At 42.2% G+C, this 19,932-nt stretch overlaps 1 protein-coding gene across 6 annotated transcripts in view; it reads right to left on the reverse strand.

Annotated features, from left to right (window-relative positions):
• Window positions 1-19,932, reverse strand: part of SPECC1 (sperm antigen with calponin homology and coiled-coil domains 1) — an 85,037-nt gene that overhangs the window by 7,199 nt on the left and 57,906 nt on the right. For 4 of the 6 annotated variants that reach the window (XM_071447773.1, XM_071447772.1, XM_071447774.1 and 1 more), the window contains 5 exons: window positions 14,691-14,836; window positions 14,401-14,501; window positions 13,538-13,619; window positions 11,115-11,265; window positions 10,101-10,203 (listed from right to left, as the gene is read on the reverse strand). In XM_071447773.1, coding sequence (XP_071303874.1) covers window positions 10,101-10,203; window positions 11,115-11,265; window positions 13,538-13,619; window positions 14,401-14,501; window positions 14,691-14,836 — 583 coding nt within the window. Of the gene's footprint in view, window positions 1-10,100; window positions 10,204-11,114; window positions 11,266-13,537; window positions 13,620-14,400; window positions 14,502-14,690; window positions 14,837-17,556; window positions 18,824-19,932 lie in introns of those variants that run through there. The other 2 variants (XM_071447777.1, XM_071447778.1) reach the window with 1 other exon arrangement.

The following is a 19,932-nucleotide window of genomic DNA, read 5'->3' on the forward strand; positions in this document are numbered from 1 at the left end:
CTTGCTCCTGATGCCTCACTGATTAGTTATCCAACCTGGACTTGGTCCAGTCAGACACGATTTCCAGTTAGTAATAAATGTCCATAACCAAACATGACTCAAATTGAAGCAGTAGAGAATATTTCAGGTTAAAATACTTTGTAATAAATCTACAACTCTAATAGGCTCAGAAAGAGCTGACATCCCCACACTGCACCAGCCACCACATGGTAGGGCTCTATTAACATCTGTCAGTGGAGACAAGGCAAAAATGAGGCACTGGCTGAACAACATCAGAAGAAAAAAAAAATTTTCGCTTTGAAAGCTGCCTTGGCATTGGCTATTCCATAAAGTTGCAACTTTTTAGTTGGAAGTCCAACTTTGTGTGTATGGAATTGGCTGAGCTGGATTATTCTGCTTTCTTGAAGTTTCAGACAAACAAGTTCCTTTCTATTTATCAATCTGCAGTTAGTGGGAAAGGACTGACTGCCAAGTTACAGAAGTGTTTTTACTGAGGCCAACATGTTTTATCAGCAAATAGCTTATCAGCAAATGCCAATATTCTCATTTTATACTGTAGGATGGAAATGGAAAATGGAGGTTGTTCCTCCTCTTTCCCAAAGGCCATGGAAACAGGAACAAACAGAGCCTTAGTTATGCAACAGGACTAGACAAAAAGGGAAAGCTTGTTTGTGTAGGAACGTTGTATCTATCCTCATTTTCATGATGCTACTATGAGACATGTGAGATACTAAAAGATACTCACTACTATGTGAGATACAAAACTGCTCCTTCACACTATTTCACTATCCCAGAATCAGTTTAATAATTTTATCTACCTTTTCAATTTTAAATACATCTAAAGCTCTTTTCTTCCCAAAGCACAATATCTACGCATAAGAACTGCTCATGTCTACACCAAAACTAGGTCCAAAAATCCTCACCTCCCCAACAGCATTGTCCAGCCAGTCATGCTCAGTAACTTTTGGATCTAAGGCTTACAAACAAGCAAAAGTTCAAGGATGGGATTCTGCTGACCATGTTTGAACCACAGATGAAATCTGCTGCAAAGTGGTTTGCCACAATCAACAGCCAAAACGAACTAAAATCTGAATTTTTGTCCTAAATGCAACCCCAAAACGAACATTCAAAGGTTCAGCTCAACTACCCAGTTCACAGTACAATAAAAAATACCTAGGCATACTCAAGGCCACCTAGTTCCATTTTTACATCTAACAAGAATCAATGAATTTTGGTTTATTTTTCTCTAAACAAACGCATTTCCATTTCATACACAGTACAAACCCCTCTCCCTGGCACTTCATCTTGGCTTCTGTGTTAGAAATTTTTCAGTTTGGGATATAAGGACATGGTAAATGAAAAGTGATCTGTGTTTTGCTACACTGCAGCTTTATTTGTAGTACCTCCCCACTCCACCACACCAAGAGAAATTAAGTCAAAATAGAGACAACTCTGATTTCTCGGAAGATCTCTGGCTCCCCTGAAGCCATTAAAAAAAAAAAAAAAAAGGAAAACAATTTATGGAATGAACACCTCGGAAACTATTCCCTTCTCTTGATTATTTTGGCAGCAGAGCCTGTCTCAGTCTTGCTGCCACACCTCTCTCCCTATTCAGTCCCTGAATATATGGGAGCTATTTGTGTCCATGCTGCTTGTTAATGCACAACCCCAAGCTGCAGGAGGGTGATTTCTGTGTCCCACTGTGCTCACAGCAGAACCCCCACCCCAAGCTCTGAAAAACTCCATGTGGCTTCTCATGAGACACCCAGAAAGGATGGCAACAATCTGAGCCATCAGAATGAGTGCAGGGGGAAATGGGAAAATGGAGCAGGGATTCAGATCAAACTGAGTTGCAGCATTTATCAGGAAAGGAGGAAAAATTTGCTGTCATATGGCCACAGTACATCCTGTGGTCAGTGGCAGCCCAGGCTTTGTCCTCAGCACTCCTGCAGGGTCACCAATCAGTGGAAACACTAAATTCTCTTCAAGCTCACAAGTGAACTCCTCTACATCACTGGGAATGTTCTGACACTGGGATCTGGAGGCACACCAGGGAGCATAGCTATCAAAGTACCAGAGTGCCCAGAAGGGTCTGTTTCTATGAACATTAAGGTAAAATTTAAAAAAAAGAGAAATATCCAGCAATGTTATTTGGTAACAAATGTACAATCTAGGACATCAGTGTCAGGTCAAGCCTAAAAGACACAAAACACCTGGAAGTGATTGACCTTAGCCCCCCATTCCAGGAACAGGACCTTTCCTGCAGATAACAGAGCCCTGCTAAAGACACCCAGGGAAATCTGTGTGATCTGTTCTCACTAAAAACAATCCTTTGTTTGTCTGAGGAAAAAACCACCACCCCATTAGATTTCACTCGATCTTTGACTCCAAGCAAAAAGCAACAATGATATCATGCACTCCTCATTACAGTCTGAGTAGGTTAAAATCATGATACAAGATATTCCCACTATGCACGTGTTACTGTGCCCACAGTATGGCTCTGAGTCATAATTTTCTCCCTGAGAGCCAGAATTATCAATTACAGACATGAATCAGCTTGAAGCTAGCCTGGAACTCTGAGAAAGAAGGCCTGCAAGAAATACAACCTGAGCATCATTATTCCATTCTCTCAGCATCCAGCATCCCTTCCTGCCTCTCCCAAGTTATTGGGATGGAATGGCACACCAGGAACCTGCCAGAGTAGCTGATCATGGAGGTTCAGCCCATGCAGAATATAAAATTAAATACTTGAAAATAAATCTATTGAGTAAACAGATTCAATTTATTGAATCTATTCAATTGCCTTGTTTTTAATAGCAGCTTCCCTCCAGTGGCTCATCACTACCCAGGTCCCCACAGCTCCTCTTGAACAGGTCAGTGATTTTATGTGGATATATTTAAACACATGGCTGAACAGAAGTCACAGCTCTGCACATCTGAACTCTGACCTTTCTAAAGCAAAATGGATCAAGGTACCTACAATCAACTTCCAAACCTACCCATCTTTAACAACAGCTGCACAAAACGCAGCTCTAATTTGATTTATTACACCCTAACTGGCTGGGGCCAGTTAACAGGGTTCAGCCAAAGAAGTTCTATTCAAAGGAATCTTCAGGCTCTCACTGGGAAAGTTCTGAACAGTTCCTAAGAAGCAACATGAGGGAAGGATGGCTCCTTTCAGCCTCCAAAACAAGCAAAATACTCCAGTTCATCTGAAATGCTCCAGCAAAGATATGAAACATCTGGGCAATCTACTGGAACTATGGGTGAATGAGAAGTGTGGTCAGGTCCAGTTAACAGGGATGAAAGGCATGAATGTCTGAAATTAAAGGCTGCCTGGATTCTTCTGTAATTGCAGGGTACACCCAGATGACAACTGCACACAGCTATTTTCAATGGGGAGCTGCAAGTCTGAAGTGATTTGTACATCACATTTAGTCCATCTACTACCAGGAAGCTTTCTCAATTCTCTTACCAATCTTTTTCTCTTAAATGGAATACAAAATGAAGTAATGCCTTGTGATTAAAAGAAATCAACCCAGCAATGTATTGCACAGAGATTAAGTGGGTAGCCAGGACTGGGAAGGAAGCCAGGTGACCTCCTATCCTCCAGCCTGTATTAATATCCCTGGTTCAAATGGCCCAGCCAACTGCAGACTCCATAACAATTGCTTTAAATTTCTTTAAAATATTGTGGTTTTATCCCATAATCCATATTTCTAATGCTTCTCTCAGCATGTCAGTTAGCCATGCATCTTTTTGCTGATTACACATGCATGGAACAGCAGAGCTCAGATCACAAAATGCTCTCTGAAAATGCAATTAAATCATGTCATAACAGCACGATGAACTGAAAAGGAACTGATGCCAGCTCTTTTAAAGTCATGCCATTTACTGCATTTCTTTTTATAAAGAATCCCAGCTTCCCATCACATTTTTAGGTTCTCTTTGCTTCTTTCTCCACTGTTACCACAGGTGCTGCTTTGGGTTTACCATTCATCATTTGCTTCAGTAAGTGTGAATTAATGAGCTCTTCAGCAAAGACAAGATATTAGAGAATTTATGGCTGTATTTTTTTTCTTTTTGTAAAAGCATCAAACACCAATTTGCTATAGAATTTACATAGAGCAGAGACATTTAAACAGAGGAAATTTTAAAAGGATATTATGCATCCTACACAAAGATGTTTCAGTTCCCAACTATTTCCCTCTCAAAAACCAGAGAAGACACCAAAAAGTCAGGCAGATCCAATTTTCCTATATTAACTTTCCTACCCACGGCAGACTGGCAAGAATAGGTAGAATGATGCTCTCTAAAATTCTGTGTTTAAAACAAGCTCATGTAGACAGGACTTGTCCTACAGACATTGTTCAGAGTAAATTCTAGAGCCATTCCAAAACAATCTGTGCACTCTTCAAACTCAGTTCTTTCCTCCTGTGTTTCAGGACCTCTTCAAGGCAGCTTAGTTCTGATATTGTGGTTACAAGGGAGAGGTGGTGCTGAAATGGCTGAAGTTTTCATTACAATGAAAAATGAAAGTAGTAGCAAATGGGAGACAGTAAAGGTAATAAAGTAATTATGTAGCCTCCTATTTCCTTTGCTTGCAAGGCAAGATTCTACTGACACTGAAACCATCCCTGCAACCATGCAGTGAGCAACCAACCTGCCTAAGGAGCCAAACAGCTCTGTTGGTGCCTTTTACTGCTCCTTTTGTTTGCATTTTTATACATAAAGACTGACTTTTTATAAAGAAAACAAGTTCTAGTGAACACAGGCTGAGAGTAGCTGCTGGCATAGCATGCAACACACAGTGGATTAATTTGAAGCTTTCCTAGCAATTAATCTGAGTTGTTTTGAATGCAAATAACCCCATGACAGCATCCTCATTACTAAAAGTCACCTACTTCAAAGGTCTCACTAAAGGTTAGTAAAGTTACAGGGGTTTGTACATATTCCTCAGTTTGGGTCTTAATTTATTGCTATGCACAAGAGAGACAGAAAATGTATAAAACCAAGTTCACAAGGAGCTGGTTGGTTGTTAAACATACAGGACCAAATGAGAGCTGGTCTAGGCAGAAGCAATTTTATGGATGTGTCTGGGTCATTTCAGAGATGAGGTAATGGTGACAAGAGGTATTTATCAAGTGTGAGTGGTATTTCTGTAATTTCCACCAGTCACACTCCAAGAGAAGGCAGAGCAGGAGTCATTTCTGTCTGCAGAGGTAGATTACACACCAAAAGCAGGGACTAAGGAGTTCCCCCTCTTATAATAATCCAATTAGACCTTGATCAGTTCTGGTTTTTGCTCTGCATGTCTCTTTTCAGCCTGAATTCCCCTTGTTATGCTCCCTTGCTGAATGGCAACTCCCTGCTTGCCACACAACTCCCACTTCCCTCAGTTTTCTCAGCAGCTCCAACAAATGACACCAGTGCTGAATGCCACAGAGAAGAAACAGACTGGGCTGGGTCCCTTCATTCCCAAGGCTGCAGCAGTGGAGATGCAGCAGCACAGCTCAGGGACCACACAGATACTCTGGGGAAGAGGGGAGGGACAGAGGAGGGGAGGAATTAGCTCCACTCTGTGTCCAAGACAGCAGCACAGCTACTTCCTGCCTGGAGCCCTGGTGCAGAATTGCTAATGACCACACTGGCTGCTCCCACAGCTCTTTTTAATTATCTGTCTTGAGAATTCAGAGATTGGGCATGCCCTGGAATTCCTGGGTGGAGGGGCAGGCTGCAGACTGCAGCAGGCTCAGGGTGGAGGATGGAGACAAGGTGGGCAGAGGTCCCACCACCAAAGGTTACTGGTGGACCAGCAGCAGGGCCCAGCTCCCTGCCAGTCAAATTCCCAGTTTGGAGCTGTTCCAGCTGGTGACCAATCAATTCAGTGTTTTCACTGATTGTCAGCGCATCCAGGCAACACAAGGGAAGTGTCTTGGACTTTGGGATGGACAGAATGTAAATGCTATTTTTAAAATGACCCAGCAGGATAGAAAGCTACGCTTGAGAGAGCTGCATTTATTTTATCCTTCCAATCAAGAGACTTGTGTTTGTTTAAAGGATAAAGCCCTCTATGTGAAAAAAGGTAGAGCTTGGCTCAAGTTATTTGGCTCCACTGGGGAAGCACATTTGTGCACTGGCATCACTGAGAAGGGGTGATTACATTGGTAATCAACCTGGTTATTCCTCACATGCCAGGATTTGGCTACTGCATTTTAATTCCAGACACCAATCCTGGGTGCACATCTGGTGATTAAGAAACCAGTGGGTTCTCTCCTGTATTTCCTCAGGACAAGGCACAGCTGTGCTGGGATTCTCAAGGCTTTAAAACTGAGCTCCATCATATACGTGTCAAAGGAAGTGTTTGAGCAAGCCAAGCCCCAGGTATTACATTCTGACCAGGTTCAGAGGTTGATCCTGGGTTTTGTCCCATTCAGTTCTAATTCTGGTGAAGAATCAACTCTGCTGGAACTGCCAGCCTGAATACCGACCCTGAGGGACTGTGGTAGCACTTATATTTTATATATAGATATAATTTTTTTTTTTTTTTTTTTTTACACAGCTCTGCAGTCCCACATGATGCCAGTGAGGTCAAGTTCTCAGCTGACAATTAGAAAAGGTTAATGCTTCAGTAGACAGAAAATGCCAACTACTCACACTAATGACATACAAAGAAGTAACAAACTTCCTGTTTCTAAAAAGAGCCCTTATTTTCCAGAATAAAGAAGAAACCTTCAAATATAGACGTGTTAAAAGTACAACTGGCCATGAAGGAGCTTTGGGATGTCCTATAAAGCAGGTCCTCACAAAGTGCAGCCCCAGGAATGCACCTGGTTGATGCATCAGCAGCCCAAAAATTGCCATCCTGGCAGTGTGTCCCAGCAGAGTCCCTCTCCCAAAGGAGAATGGTCCCATGACCACCTCACCAAAGGGAATATGTCATGTCCATCTTTGGGTCACACTTAATCCATGCTGGATCTCATCCAGCCAGCAAATCAGACAAAAAAAGCAGGGGCTAACAGCATGGCATAGGGCTTGAGAACAAGGAGGATTTGGAGGAAATACTGCCTAGCACAACGAGAAAAGAAATGCAAATTCCTGCGAGGAAAAGAAAGCCACAAATTCGTAAACAAAAAGCTGGTATTAGTCTGAGTTTAAATTGAACACAAAGGATAAAGAGCTTTATATTACATCCACTGCCAAACCACCAGCAGAGCAGTCTCTTGCTATAATTACTTGACAAACAGCAAATACTGCAACAGCTTTATTTTTCTGCCTAAGCTTTTGTATCTGTGCTCCATGAAGAGCTGCCTTGATCCACAGCTGATGCACTGACACTGCCATAGGGAGGTGATCCCATGCAATGCCTTAAAACACAGATCAAGAATACATGAAATACAAACATTTCCAGAGGTAGCTGCCATTTCCCTTTATCACTTCTAGGACATTCCCTGTCTGCTCCTATTTAGCAATCTTCTGTATAAAACAACCACAGAGCTTTACTGTAAGAGATGGAGGATCTTCAACAAGTGGTGGATGCAAAATAGGTCCTGTTAAACCAAACATCACTTTGAACAAAAGAATAACCACGAAAATGTATTGGAGGAAAGAGCCACTCTCAGATCCTCTTTTCCTCTGGGCCACAGGAAGGGTGTGTAGTGGTTGAAAAGAGCATGAAAATAGTTCCATATTCATTAACGTGGTGGCAGTTCCTTCTCCTCTCTGGAGAGAGCATGTGTGGCAGAAACAATAATCCTCAATTCTAATGATCATGGGTTAAGTGCCTCTTAAAGTTCTGTGTTTTCACAATACATCTGTGAATGGCAATAGACTTTAATCTAGAGAGGTTTGGCCCCTTGACAAATGGTCTCCACAGAGAGCAAAGAGAATCAGGGTACTTAAATGACACCACAGTCACTAATGACATGATTATGGGAGGTGATAATGCAACAGGAATGACTCTCAGCAGCTTCCAGGAGTTCCAGCTCACAGGAACCCAGCCTGTTGGAAAAGAGGCACCCAGTTCCTGCTTCACAATGCTGCTAGGATGTATCATCTTTTTAAATAGATGGAAAAAAGCCACAAGACAACAGAGAAAAAGCTATTTTAACACAAATAGCTTACTCTCAGCAGGCTTTGTGGTTTAAAGTATTTGTGGTAAATGAGTTTCAGAGCCACAAAAGCATTTCTCAAGCCTGGTCACCTCATGGCCCTACATTACACACCATGATGTCAACGAACTTGGAGAGGCAGAAGGAAGAGCAGAATTGTGTATCTGGCAGCAGAGAGCCTGTGCCACTGCACAACTCTTATAGGGAACCATACATTAGATTTGGTTTTTAAGGTGGAGATGTTCCACCAAAGTTTTGCACAAAGACACTGAGTCCAAAGCCTGATTTCACCACAATTCTTGCTCCTCCTGAGATTTTTTGCACCTCCCCTGCATAGTTATTCAGAATCAATGGCCAAAATGCCACATAACATTCATCTGGGCACCAAAACATGACAATTGAAATAATATGATCTATCATGCCAGTTTATGCAATCCCATTTTCATATGCTTTTCTCCTAGTCCTTAAACTGAACTCCCACTTTATTTTCACTCCAGTGATTCTGTTTTCATGTTCTCAATATTTTTTCTCAGTATGCATATCTTTCTGATATCAAATCACTGTTTAAATAAGAATCTCAGAATTGACATAGCCAATTACAGAAACATAGATGCTTTCATGTTTCCCTTCAGTTACTGTAAACTCATGCAATTTCTTTTTTTAAAAAGCAAACAAAACCCTCCAGGGCCACTGCTAATTTGTGTTGCACTTCCCCCAACTCCCCTCGGTGTCCCTGGTTTATTTTATGAGATTGCCTCCTGGGGAACACGCTGAAGTTCAAGGCCAGGGAATGTTCCCACTGTAGTCCATGCAAGGAGAGTTTATGGCTGGACTTGATCTTAAACTAAATTAAACTGAGTCTATATTTGCCAGGAGCAGGATGAAAAATTCCATCTATAGCATAAGTTTTGTATGAATTAAAGCATTTAAAAAGTGGAATCCTGTGTGCTGGTCCCCAGGTCTCATCCCCAGACACCCTCCTAGGTCACTCATCCAGCTTTCCTCAGGGAATCTGGGACATGGGGAGTAGCTGCTACTGAGAATATCAATTATTCTAATCCATTCTGCCCATACTGCTCAATGAAATCATAATTTAAACAGAAAGGAATCCCCCCTCTTCCCCCCAGCTCAGATGAGGAATTGCTGTCACACATTTTGCCACCAAAAAGAGAAGTTGGGCAGCCAAGCAGCAAGTTTTTAATGCTCTCATTCTGCTGTGTCACAGGGCTGAAAAGAGTTTGCATCCCAGCTTCCCCCTGGTTCTGGCTCCACGTGAGGAATGACAGATCATCCTGGAATTTGCACAGATGAAGCCTCACAGACAGGGGTGTTATCTCTGGAAAAGAAGTCATCAGGGCTCTGCTCTGTGGAGCTCATTACCTCATCCCACCCTTGCAGTGGCTGAGGCAGGAAGGAGGATGACGTTCTTCATTTCTTGTACTCAAGAATGATAAAAACTCCCTGTGGAGCTCAACATCAGCCCTACCATGGGAGTGCAAGGGGCTGGGAAAAGCAAGTTCATGATGAGTTAGTGAATGCACAGCAGAGAGTGCAATGGGAATGACAGGCTGAGGAAGAATGTCCAAGAGAGAATTCCTCTAAACAAAGCAGTGAAGATAGAAAGGCAAAATTCTCACCATAAATCAATATTGTGATTGTGCTTTGGTTCTTCTGACTTTAATATCTACCCTGAGATGTCACACAGGCCTCTATATTTGCAAAGCCACATCCTTTTTTTCTAAAATCAATACATTTAGTTCAACTTGGGTGTAAATCAGAGAAAGAAACCTACAGGCTGATGCTCAGAGAACACTTCTAACAGTGAAAAGGGTAACACTGCCAGGAGAATCTGAATGAAGAGGATGGAAACAGCCCACAAAAGTAAACATGCAAAAATCAACATACAATATTATTCATATTTCTTTGAAGTGACTGCTTACTGCATACTATAGGAAAGTGATTAAAGTAAAAAGGTACCTACTCTCTTACCTGGTAACCTTCAGTCTTCTTTTGGCACCATTTCAACAAAGCATTCCTCTTGGAACCCCCATACTCCCGGGCCAGGGCTGCCAAGGGGTCCTTCCTCTCCACACTAAACCACGGAAGAAGGGAGAAGACAATAAATACACTTGAAATCTCTTTAATTTTTTAGTCTGTTTAATATCTGTATGACACAGCAGAATGGCAGCACAGAACATGAACATAAACCAAACTGAATTAGGTTTTGGAGCCTGCAATTAGTGTTTTCCTTTACACAAGGTGGTGTCACTGCACATGAAGAGCTGAAAAAACAGAACCTGTGGATAGGCAGTGGTGTGTGCTAACCAAACATTTCTGCTGTTATTGTCATCAGCTTTGCTTATACAATTTTCAAGTAATCTCTTTATTTTATATATTAAAAACTAGGATTTAGATGTAAAATTGAAAGAAACTGCTTAAAGAATCTGTAACAGTAAATTCATTTTATTCAAGAACTTGTTCTGCAGCACCTCAACTGGGTGTGAAAAGTGTGAAAGCTGAGAATATTTAAAGGCCAACAATTAAAACACCCACATTGTCTCCACTCTACAGCTTCTACTGGTGGAAATAATGGTGGAGATCAGAGGAAAATGTATGTTTTTTCTCAAGAGAGAAGAAAATTATGTGCCAAATTTCCTTCATCCCTCAGGGACCACAGAGCCTCTGGTTTTTAGCTCACCACAACATGGAAAATGACAGTAAGATAAAGAGGGCTGACCACATGTACACATGATGGAATTCTTGTGCACAACTCAGTGGCTCCTGAAAGCTTGCTATCCTCATTTCCCTTTTTAAAGATCATTACAATCTGAATTTTCATATCTTGATCTAACAGAGCCTGGTGATTCCCAAAGACCAGCCAGCAGAGTCTGCCCTGGAGACAAGAGATCCTCCAGATTAAAACATCCAGATTAAAACATTTATCTTGGTTCCAAGGTAATGCTGTTGGGCTGTCCTGTTTTTCCCAGGAAATTGGGCTGATACCTGAGTTTGCTTTGGGGTTTCAGGCAGCTGGGGGTGGAGGAAAGCATCCTGCTGCTGAAGGCCATGGGGGGTTTGCTCAGGGATTCCAGGGAGGGGCTTTTGCGGAGGTAATGGTCTGGTTTCAGCTCTTCATTCCTCCCCTTCAGAAGGTCTGTGGGAATTCAAAAAAAGCTGTCAAGTTTGTAGCCTGAAGAATGTGATTAATCACTGTCCTGCCACCCCAGCACACAATATGGAGTCTGTTGTTTTGATTCTAAACAAATGTACTCATTTGTTCATTAAACACACATGGGGCTAGGAAACCTTGAGCAGATTAGAGGTGACCACAACAAGGAATGGCTTTGATGATTTCAACAGTACAGGCTGCCTGGTTTCCTGTGATTGATACTCCTGCTGGGGGGTAGGGGCCTCAGGTGAATGAAGGGAAATACCAAAATCTACAGTCTCCAAGGTTCAAAAGCTGAGCACAGATATCTTCACCAGATGACTGAGCAGCCCTAGTACAAGGATTTCTTTTCTGCCATTAGCAGACTTGGAGCAAGAAAGCCTCTTGTCTTCTGAGCACAGCCCAGGGAAAGGCACTTACTCCTCATGATGTCTGATATAACTTTGAGAAGGCTCAATATATTCACAGCAGATGCATCTGTGTTTTTCTTACATATATTATGTAAATTATATAGTGTACTTGTTATATATATTGTTATATAGTCAAAAGAAAATCACTGCATATCAATATATATTAAATAATAATAATAATAATAAGTAATAAAAAGTGATGTAACAAGCCAGGACTGCACATGATGTTATCAGAAATTACTGAATGTGGAACACAACTTTTCCATCTCTTTTTCAGTTCCATCCCTATGATAACTGCCAATTAATGCCAATCACTGGGGTGTGAATTCCTTCTTATCTCAGCTTCAGCTCCCTTTAACTTATTTCTGGGTGCTTGAAGGTCCAGATGGAGCCAGGAAATCTCTGACTCTCAAAGATCACAACCAAAGACCAGCTCTGGGTGAAGTAACCCATGCTCCTCTCCAACTATGTAACATTTGGGTCACATTGGGGACATCACAGAACCCTGCTGTGACACTGGTCAGATGGAATCAGCCAGAAGATTTTTATTATGGAGACTACTTCACTCTGAATTTCCTTGGGGATAATTTTTGATTCAGTGTTGTTTGCATAGGGCTTGGATCAACTGCCTTCTAGGATTATTTAGATTGGAACCAGAGCTGTTACAGCTTTACAGTGAGTAAGCCTTTGCTATGGATTATTGGAACTAAATTAAATCCAGGTACAAAGAGAAGCTGTAAATATAGGAACTTGTTAGATAAGCAGCCATAAATTTTTACCATACAATGGCTTATAAAATATCTGTTGATTTTAACAGATTTCACAGAACTGCCCATGGGTAATAACAGGAATTATCCATGGCCCAGAGTGGGATATTTATTGTTAAGGACTGGCATCATATTACATAGCCGATACATTATTTCACTCTACAGTAAACTGGTAGAGATTAAAAAGGTCTTATATTGTGTTTGGGATCTACACACTCATGCAAGACTTCCAGGAAACCAAGTGATGCAAGTAAATAAACCCTGTCCATTTCCCTAGACAGAAGCAGACACTTCTGCTTGCTTAGCCAGGTTCTAATTTCTCTTCTGTATTAGCAAACGATGGCAGAAAATCAAGTTTAGCCATCAAGAAGTTGTGACTGATTGTTGGGGCTTTTTTTGTCCCTTCCTGTAGTTTCACAACAGGAATATAACATTTCATCTGTCCTTAAAAATTCAAGAATCTGCTGTTATTAACTTTGATTACAATGCAACAACTACATTCAGGACTAGATAATTAAAATAAAGGGCCTAGAGAAAATGGGAAACAAACATTGGTAGGAAAGAATATTAAATGACAAGAGAACAAAAGCAAAGTGTGAAATGAAAACAAACTCATCTCTTGAGAACTCTCAAAACAAACTATTTCCAGCCCAAATATGACTGCTCCTAAAACAGTCACATCAGTATCTGAAATGTTTGATGTATTTCAAATGAAGCTCAATTTAAAAACAAATAAACTCTCAGAAGACAGTGCTTTGGGCTAATTCCAGAGACATACATGTTGAACAAAATCCAGCCCTCTCCAGTTCCACAGTGTGGATTAGAGAGGTGCCATGGATCCTTCAGAACAAAGAAGGGGAGTTTGTGTTGGCAAACCACAATAAATCAGCTATTTTTTAGTTATGATCAAGATGGGAATAGAAGCACAACAAAATTAATTAGCTCTGTAAAACAAAGATATTGGAGGCACTTTCCTTTGACGACGTAAGAAGAGGAAAAATGGCTCAGGCTGAGGCCAACAGTAAATACCAAGTTTAGTTAACAGAAAGAGGCAGTGTCTGTACATTGATCACAACTTACCTGCCAGAGGGAGGTCTGACAGGTCTGCATGCCTGGCAATGCCCTTGCTGGCTGGCTTGGCATTGTTATACACAGAATGTCTCTGTGAAACAAAGGTGCAAAAGGTAACTGAAGAAGTATTGGCCATCATGCTTAAATAGGTGAGCAAAAAGAAGTTTCTGCTATCTCAAGAGCACAGAGCATGCAGAGTAATACAGAAACCTTTCAGCGGGGTATCAGCTGCATCTAAGTTGGGTAAATAACTGTGAAAAATAAAAGGACAAAGGGACAATATTTTATCTGGTAATACATTGGTTCCTCAACTACTTCACACTTCTATTTGTATGATTTTTCTCTTGCCAAACAATTTAGAGTCACAAACCAAAAGTAAGGATGCCTGTTTTCAACCCTGACTCTGCTCCCAACACCCTGAGTCATATGTCATGAGGATTCTTGTCTCTGCAGCCCCAGCAGCAGTTTTCAATGAATATCCCATCATCAGGCATCAATACACAGTTCCCAGACCTCACTGGATAACTGGGAGCACACATCTTGGAAACTTCAATCCCTTGTGTCCCAACTCATGTGCCAGCTCCCTAGTTCAGTGTGATGTTTCTTCTATCTCACCCCCAATAACTGAAACCTCTTTTCTGGTCCATGGTGATAAAAGCTCAGAACTGGATTCCAGAGCTCACATCCGTCCACCAAGACCTCTAAGCTGAAGTCCAGACAAACTCACTTTGATCCTTTTTGTTAGGACCACAGCATTTGATGTTCCACAGCAAACAAACAGATGAGTTTCCCCTTCCCCCTGTCAGCAGATGCTGGAGCCAGCACTGTGTCCACCCCTTTTGAATCTACAAGGACAGAAGAGCTCCTTGTACCTGCATTGGGGAAACAGCAGCTGCTGGGGCTGTCCTCACTGGAATTCCACTGAGAGGGCTCCTGGGCACCTTGTGAACTGGGATATTTTGTCCACTGCTACCTGCAAGGACAAACCATGGAAACATCTGGATTTCAAACCCAACTATCAGTCTCTTTTCATATCAGGGAACCACTGTGACATTCCATATTTATGCACCAAGCACTGACAGAAAACACCCATCCAGGAGCAAGAAGCAGATCCTGCTCACTGCTAGAAATATTTTTACTGCAAAGTACAATGTCCAAATACCTGAGCATCCCAAGTCAAAGGACTTTATCAGTGACTTCACAGTGGCTGCAGATTCTGGAGGCGTGGGAGATGCTCTGCTGAGGCAGACCCCCTGCCAGCGGCTGGCTGTGTCTGACTCCAGAGAATCCACCTCTTCAGCTGCCAGCCTGCAAGGCACAAACCAAGCAAAGTCAGGGCCAGCAGGAAGTGCAAGCACAGATTAAAGGTCTTTACTGATAGTGAGGTAAATCCAACAATGAGCAGGTTTTACTGCATTGCCCAAAACACGGACCACTCTTAGAATATTCAGGTACTTTTTTTTTGCAGTGCCTGGCAAACACTAAATCACTGAGTCTAACAAACTTTTCTGCATTGTTTACCATTTCATGCCCATTCCCAAGCCTCACACAGGAAGGAGGATTTTCATAGGAAAAACAAAGCAGTTTGATGAGACTTTTGAGTAATTATCAAAAATTACCTGAAGATGGGCTTTCAATACAGCATAGGTGCCCAGGGGCTGCTGTGGCTCTCAGTTTATAGTGAGGAAAGTAACCAAAAGACAAATACACTTCAGAGTAAAAACTCAACACTTAAAACCTATCAGCAGAGACATCTGCTAAATAAATGAACAATCACAATTCATAAGCACTTATGCAGGGAGTAAACTCTTAAGTGCTTCATCCTAGCAGACACAGGAAGGCCAAAATCCAATGGCTAGAATGAAGACAGACAAAGCAAATAGAAAATGTTTTATATTTTAACAGGAAGGATAAAGAAGTTACTCCTTTGAAAAGAAATTCTGAAGTCAAGATCAGGTGCTTACAGGAGTTGATACAGGAAGGCCCAGAGCTGTGTTAAACATCAAATATAATCACACAGTGAAAGTTGCTTCTAGTCAAGTATTTTAGATGACATTGCTCAGTGACTTACCTGTATTTCTCAGGTAGACTTGGAGTGCAATTACCTAGCTTTCATTTAGGAAAGCTGCAAGCAAATAAAGTCTAGCAATGTAAAAAGAGATTATTTGTACCTCTCCCACCTGCTCAGAACCTGCACATGAGCTGCTGAACAGCAGGTCCTGAGCTATCACCACTCCTCCCTGTATTTACAGTGTTGATACACACCAAGAGCTGCATGAACACAAACCCAGAAATTATTTCATAAAGTGCCTGGAAGACTCCATCCAGAAAGTGCCTATGGGGTGGAACAACTTCTGTGAGCCAAAAATAGAAGTCAGAGCCTTTCCCTTTAGCCATCAGAAAATGAAAAAGGCTAAAGGGTGTCAGTGAATAAGAGAATAAGAGTGACTCAAGCTTCTATTTCTGGCAGGGCTTAAGGAGGTGCTGTCTTTAAGCAGACTTTGCTATTTCTTTAATTCATTGAAGCTCCTTGTGTGCCAGGGAAGCCTGCAGAGGCAGATGGCTGGAGAAAAAGCCATTTCAGTTCCATTCTCCTTTAATCCAATAAGGAGGAAAGGCAGATTGGATAGGATTCACTGAGCTCTGAGGGAGCCAGTGCTTTGCTAGCCTTAAGTTCCAGCCTTGACTTCTTGTTCTGTGGTTCATAAAGCATGAACAACAAATCAGCACGTGACAGCACCTGCACCTGAGCTACACAAACCACAAAAGCTACAAGAGTCCTGTAAAGCATGGAGGAAGGACAAATTTCTGCCTCAAAACCCCAAACCACCCAGTGCAATCTATTACACTTTCAGTCTGGCCTTTGACTGCAGAAGGATGCAAAATGTTAAACAGAGTAACTGGACCAGCCCCTGTGCCACAGAAGAGTCAATTGAGAATTTATGTGCCATTATTCTGTCATTATGAGGATTCAAGTGCTGCAGTTACAACCAGTTCCATTTTTTTTAAAGAATGCTTCCTGTAATCTTCCATCTGTATATTTGTAATAGGCAGCCTGAAACAACCTCCTTGATTAAACACAATCACAACAGAAAACCAAGGCCTCCCTTGCTGCAAACTTTGGCATAAAAGGTAAGAACAACAATCCTGAGAACCACTTGCTTCAACTAAAACAACACATGTCAGCCAACAAGCAATGGAGAGATGAAACTGGTGAGCACTTAACCTTAAAAAGAAAAATCTGTCTGATAGGGGGATGCACATGTGTGTACAGAGATGGGCTTCTTAAGAGAGAAGCAGAACAGCAAGAGCTTAACTTGCAGTAGCTAATTCAGGACAGTAGAGAGCACAAACTAGAAAGATTAATGATAAGCCATAACTTCAAACCCAAAATGACTCCTCCTCATGCACAGAATTTCTTCAGCTTAGCACATCTTAGGCCATCCAAGAGACTACACAAGTTCTGCTACAAAAATGAGGGGTTTGAACAAAATGTCACCAAGTGCAGTATGCTTTCCTGGAAACAAGAATGAATGGTTCACACAGATAAATGCTGCACATGCAGCTGGCTGAAGTGGAGCAGCTCCAGGAGGAAGCAGAGCACTGGAGCCACAAAGGAATTAAAACGTGCAGTCCCTTTCACAAAACCACTGCTGAGTTTCATTCATTCACTGTGAGAGAAATAGATGCAGAGAGCTTTTCTCTAACAGCAAGAGTGATTCTCCTTGTTTTGTAGGTTTGAAATATGTGGACAACTGACTGCCAACAAGGTGCAAGTCTTTCAGGGCTTAATGTACAGATTTTTGGCAAACTCAGCCTTCTCATGTTTGTAAAATTTCTAAACTGCTCTGACGACTGTTACAGGAGGCCTAAGACCACAGGACCATATTGTCAGAAATAATGACTCCCCAGTATCATCTTTGACACAGTTCCTGTCATTGTGACTCCTCCTGAACTCCAAGGCACACAAAGAAGATACAACAAGCTACTGCTGCACAGAATAGAAGAGAGGCCAAAGGCAGGCAGCAGACAATTCCAAACACTTAAACATTTATTTGGCACTTCAATGTATATTTCTTAAACATAAAAACCAACATTCAACAGCTGCCAGCACAGCAGAGAAAGGCAACACAAGTGTGCATATAGGCAAACACTCCAGCAGCATGGCACAAAGGTGGGGCCATGCCAAAGCCAGGACATCCTGTGGAATTCTCCACAAGCTCAGCCTGCTCCCACACCAGGCCCTTGCTAGGTCTTCACATCCAGAAGAAAAGGACAGAAATCCCACAGCCAAAACACAGAATTCCAGTCCTGGAGCAAAAGGTGAGAATCTCCTGGTGGAGATGGTGATCTCTGAGTTTTTCCTCAGCATCCATGGAAAGCTCTCTCCAGGTGTCTCCAGCTGCAGAGCTGAACTTCAAGTTCTCCCTGATCATCAAATACTTCACCTGAGTTAAAGGCATGAGAACAACTCCTTTCTGAGAGGGTGTTTACAAGGGGCTTGATACGTTCGTTTCTTTTCCTTCTGTAGTTCTTCCAGGAGGACAAACCTCGCAGGGAACTGTCCCCGGCAAGGTCACAGCAGGACACGCTCGTGGTTGTCCCTTCCCAGCAGCACCGGGTCGGCCGTGCCACCCAGTGGCGAGTGCCTCGTCAATGCAGGGGTGGAAATCAAACCAGCAGAGCAGCTGAGAATGACTGAGTAAATCCGTGTTTGCTGCTGGATTCCAGTGACCTGTCCCCACGTCTGTGTGTCTGTATAAACGATCTGCTCTCTTACATGTATTTAGACACACAGAGATAGATCATAGAATAGAATGTTACATGGAGAATTTATGTATATGCCATTAAATTTTACAAATAAGACATACACACTCAGTTTAATCTTTGCTTAAGGTTAAAATGGTATGTTTGAATGCCTGTTTTGAGGAAAATAGCCCCATTCCTCCAAAAACAAAAGCTTTCAGTTATTTCAGATCCCCAAATCTCTGTGATTACTTCTTATGGCTTAGCTGGCTTTAGAGGAATTCAGAACTTCTTCTGCCTCCTGGTGTCTTCTGAAGAGAGAAGCCTTCTGAAACAAAGAGAGAGGCTCTTGCCCATGGGGAAGAGGTGGACCTGAGCATTCACACTTTGCAATACACTTGAATTTTGCAGGATAATAAAAAAACCAGAGGTGCTTTCTTGTATTGAAACTTCCCTTTTTCAGCTGGGAGTTGAAGGCAAGTCCTGTAGTGTCTCAAGGCCTGGCTGTGCCTCCTTTCAGGGCTGTGTTAGCTGGCAGAGATCAGGCACCTGTGGAGAGACACACAGCAGTTGGGGAGGTTATGGAAAGCCACACCATGCCCACCCTGAGGTACAGCTCTCTATTTTACATCATCCCATCATCTCTAAATTAGGGGGAGTCAGGGAAACACCAGTGGGGTGGCTGGGACAGGTAAAGGAGCACCTTAACACTCCACTAATTTGGCTTTGAGACGTGATGAGCAACAACAAAACACAGAATAAATCTGTGTTGCTCAGATAGGAGGAAATTAATTATCTACAGCCAGGGAATCAAAGTAGGACAGGTATGGTGGTGGTTCCTGGCTTTCCTCTCCTCATTTCAGACTATTCATTCAAAAGGGGTACAGGGACCCAGCCAGGCAGCTGAGCTGCTCTACCTCAGCCAGGGTTTCAGGGTCCTTGAACTAGAGGGGATGGAATAACCTCATCCAAAGTAAAGAAACCCACCAGGAACTCCCTAACAAACCCAAACCCCCACCCCAAACAACTCTGAGGAGCAAACAAACACTGCTTTGAGAGCCCTGCTCTGCCATCCTCCTTTGCTTGCTGTGAGAGCAGAGTGAACTCTCAAAGCCCTGTGAGACAGAACAGCTGCAAACACAGGCACAAATGAGCAGCACATCAGCACATACAGACTGACAGCAGGGTTTAATACACAGACTACAAGCTCATTTCCAGGAGAAAAGCATGTGACACTGCCATGCTGTGGCATTGGAGACTTGAGGAGGAAAAACAGACGCAAATTAGTGGGATGCATCACAATCTTCAGTTTAGGCCTCCATTTCAAGATCTGGTTAATTTTTTTATTATTCTACAAAGTGACTCATCTAATTACAGATTTAATTTCTCTAAGTACTACTCCTGGCCCAACTGTCTTCCCTCCATGTTCTTAGTTCAAGGCATAAAATGCTTTAGTGCCAAAATAATTTTGACAATTTGAAGCCAAAGAGTGAAAGCAAGACCTTGAAAGTTTTACTCAGGATCTTATCCTGTCTGGTCTAGAAAACCTCCAAGGATGGAGAATATTTAACTTCCATTTCCACTACCTGTGAGGAGACAGCTTCACAACACTGGATTGTAAGCTTCTGCATTTTACTGCAGAGAAATAACATTAATTA

Source organism: Agelaius tricolor, unplaced genomic scaffold (assembly GCF_023055355.1).
Source record: "Agelaius tricolor isolate 1412-34295 unplaced genomic scaffold, bAgeTri1.0.p SCAF_25, whole genome shotgun sequence".
NCBI classification, from domain to species: Eukaryota; Metazoa; Chordata; class Aves; order Passeriformes; family Icteridae; genus Agelaius; species Agelaius tricolor.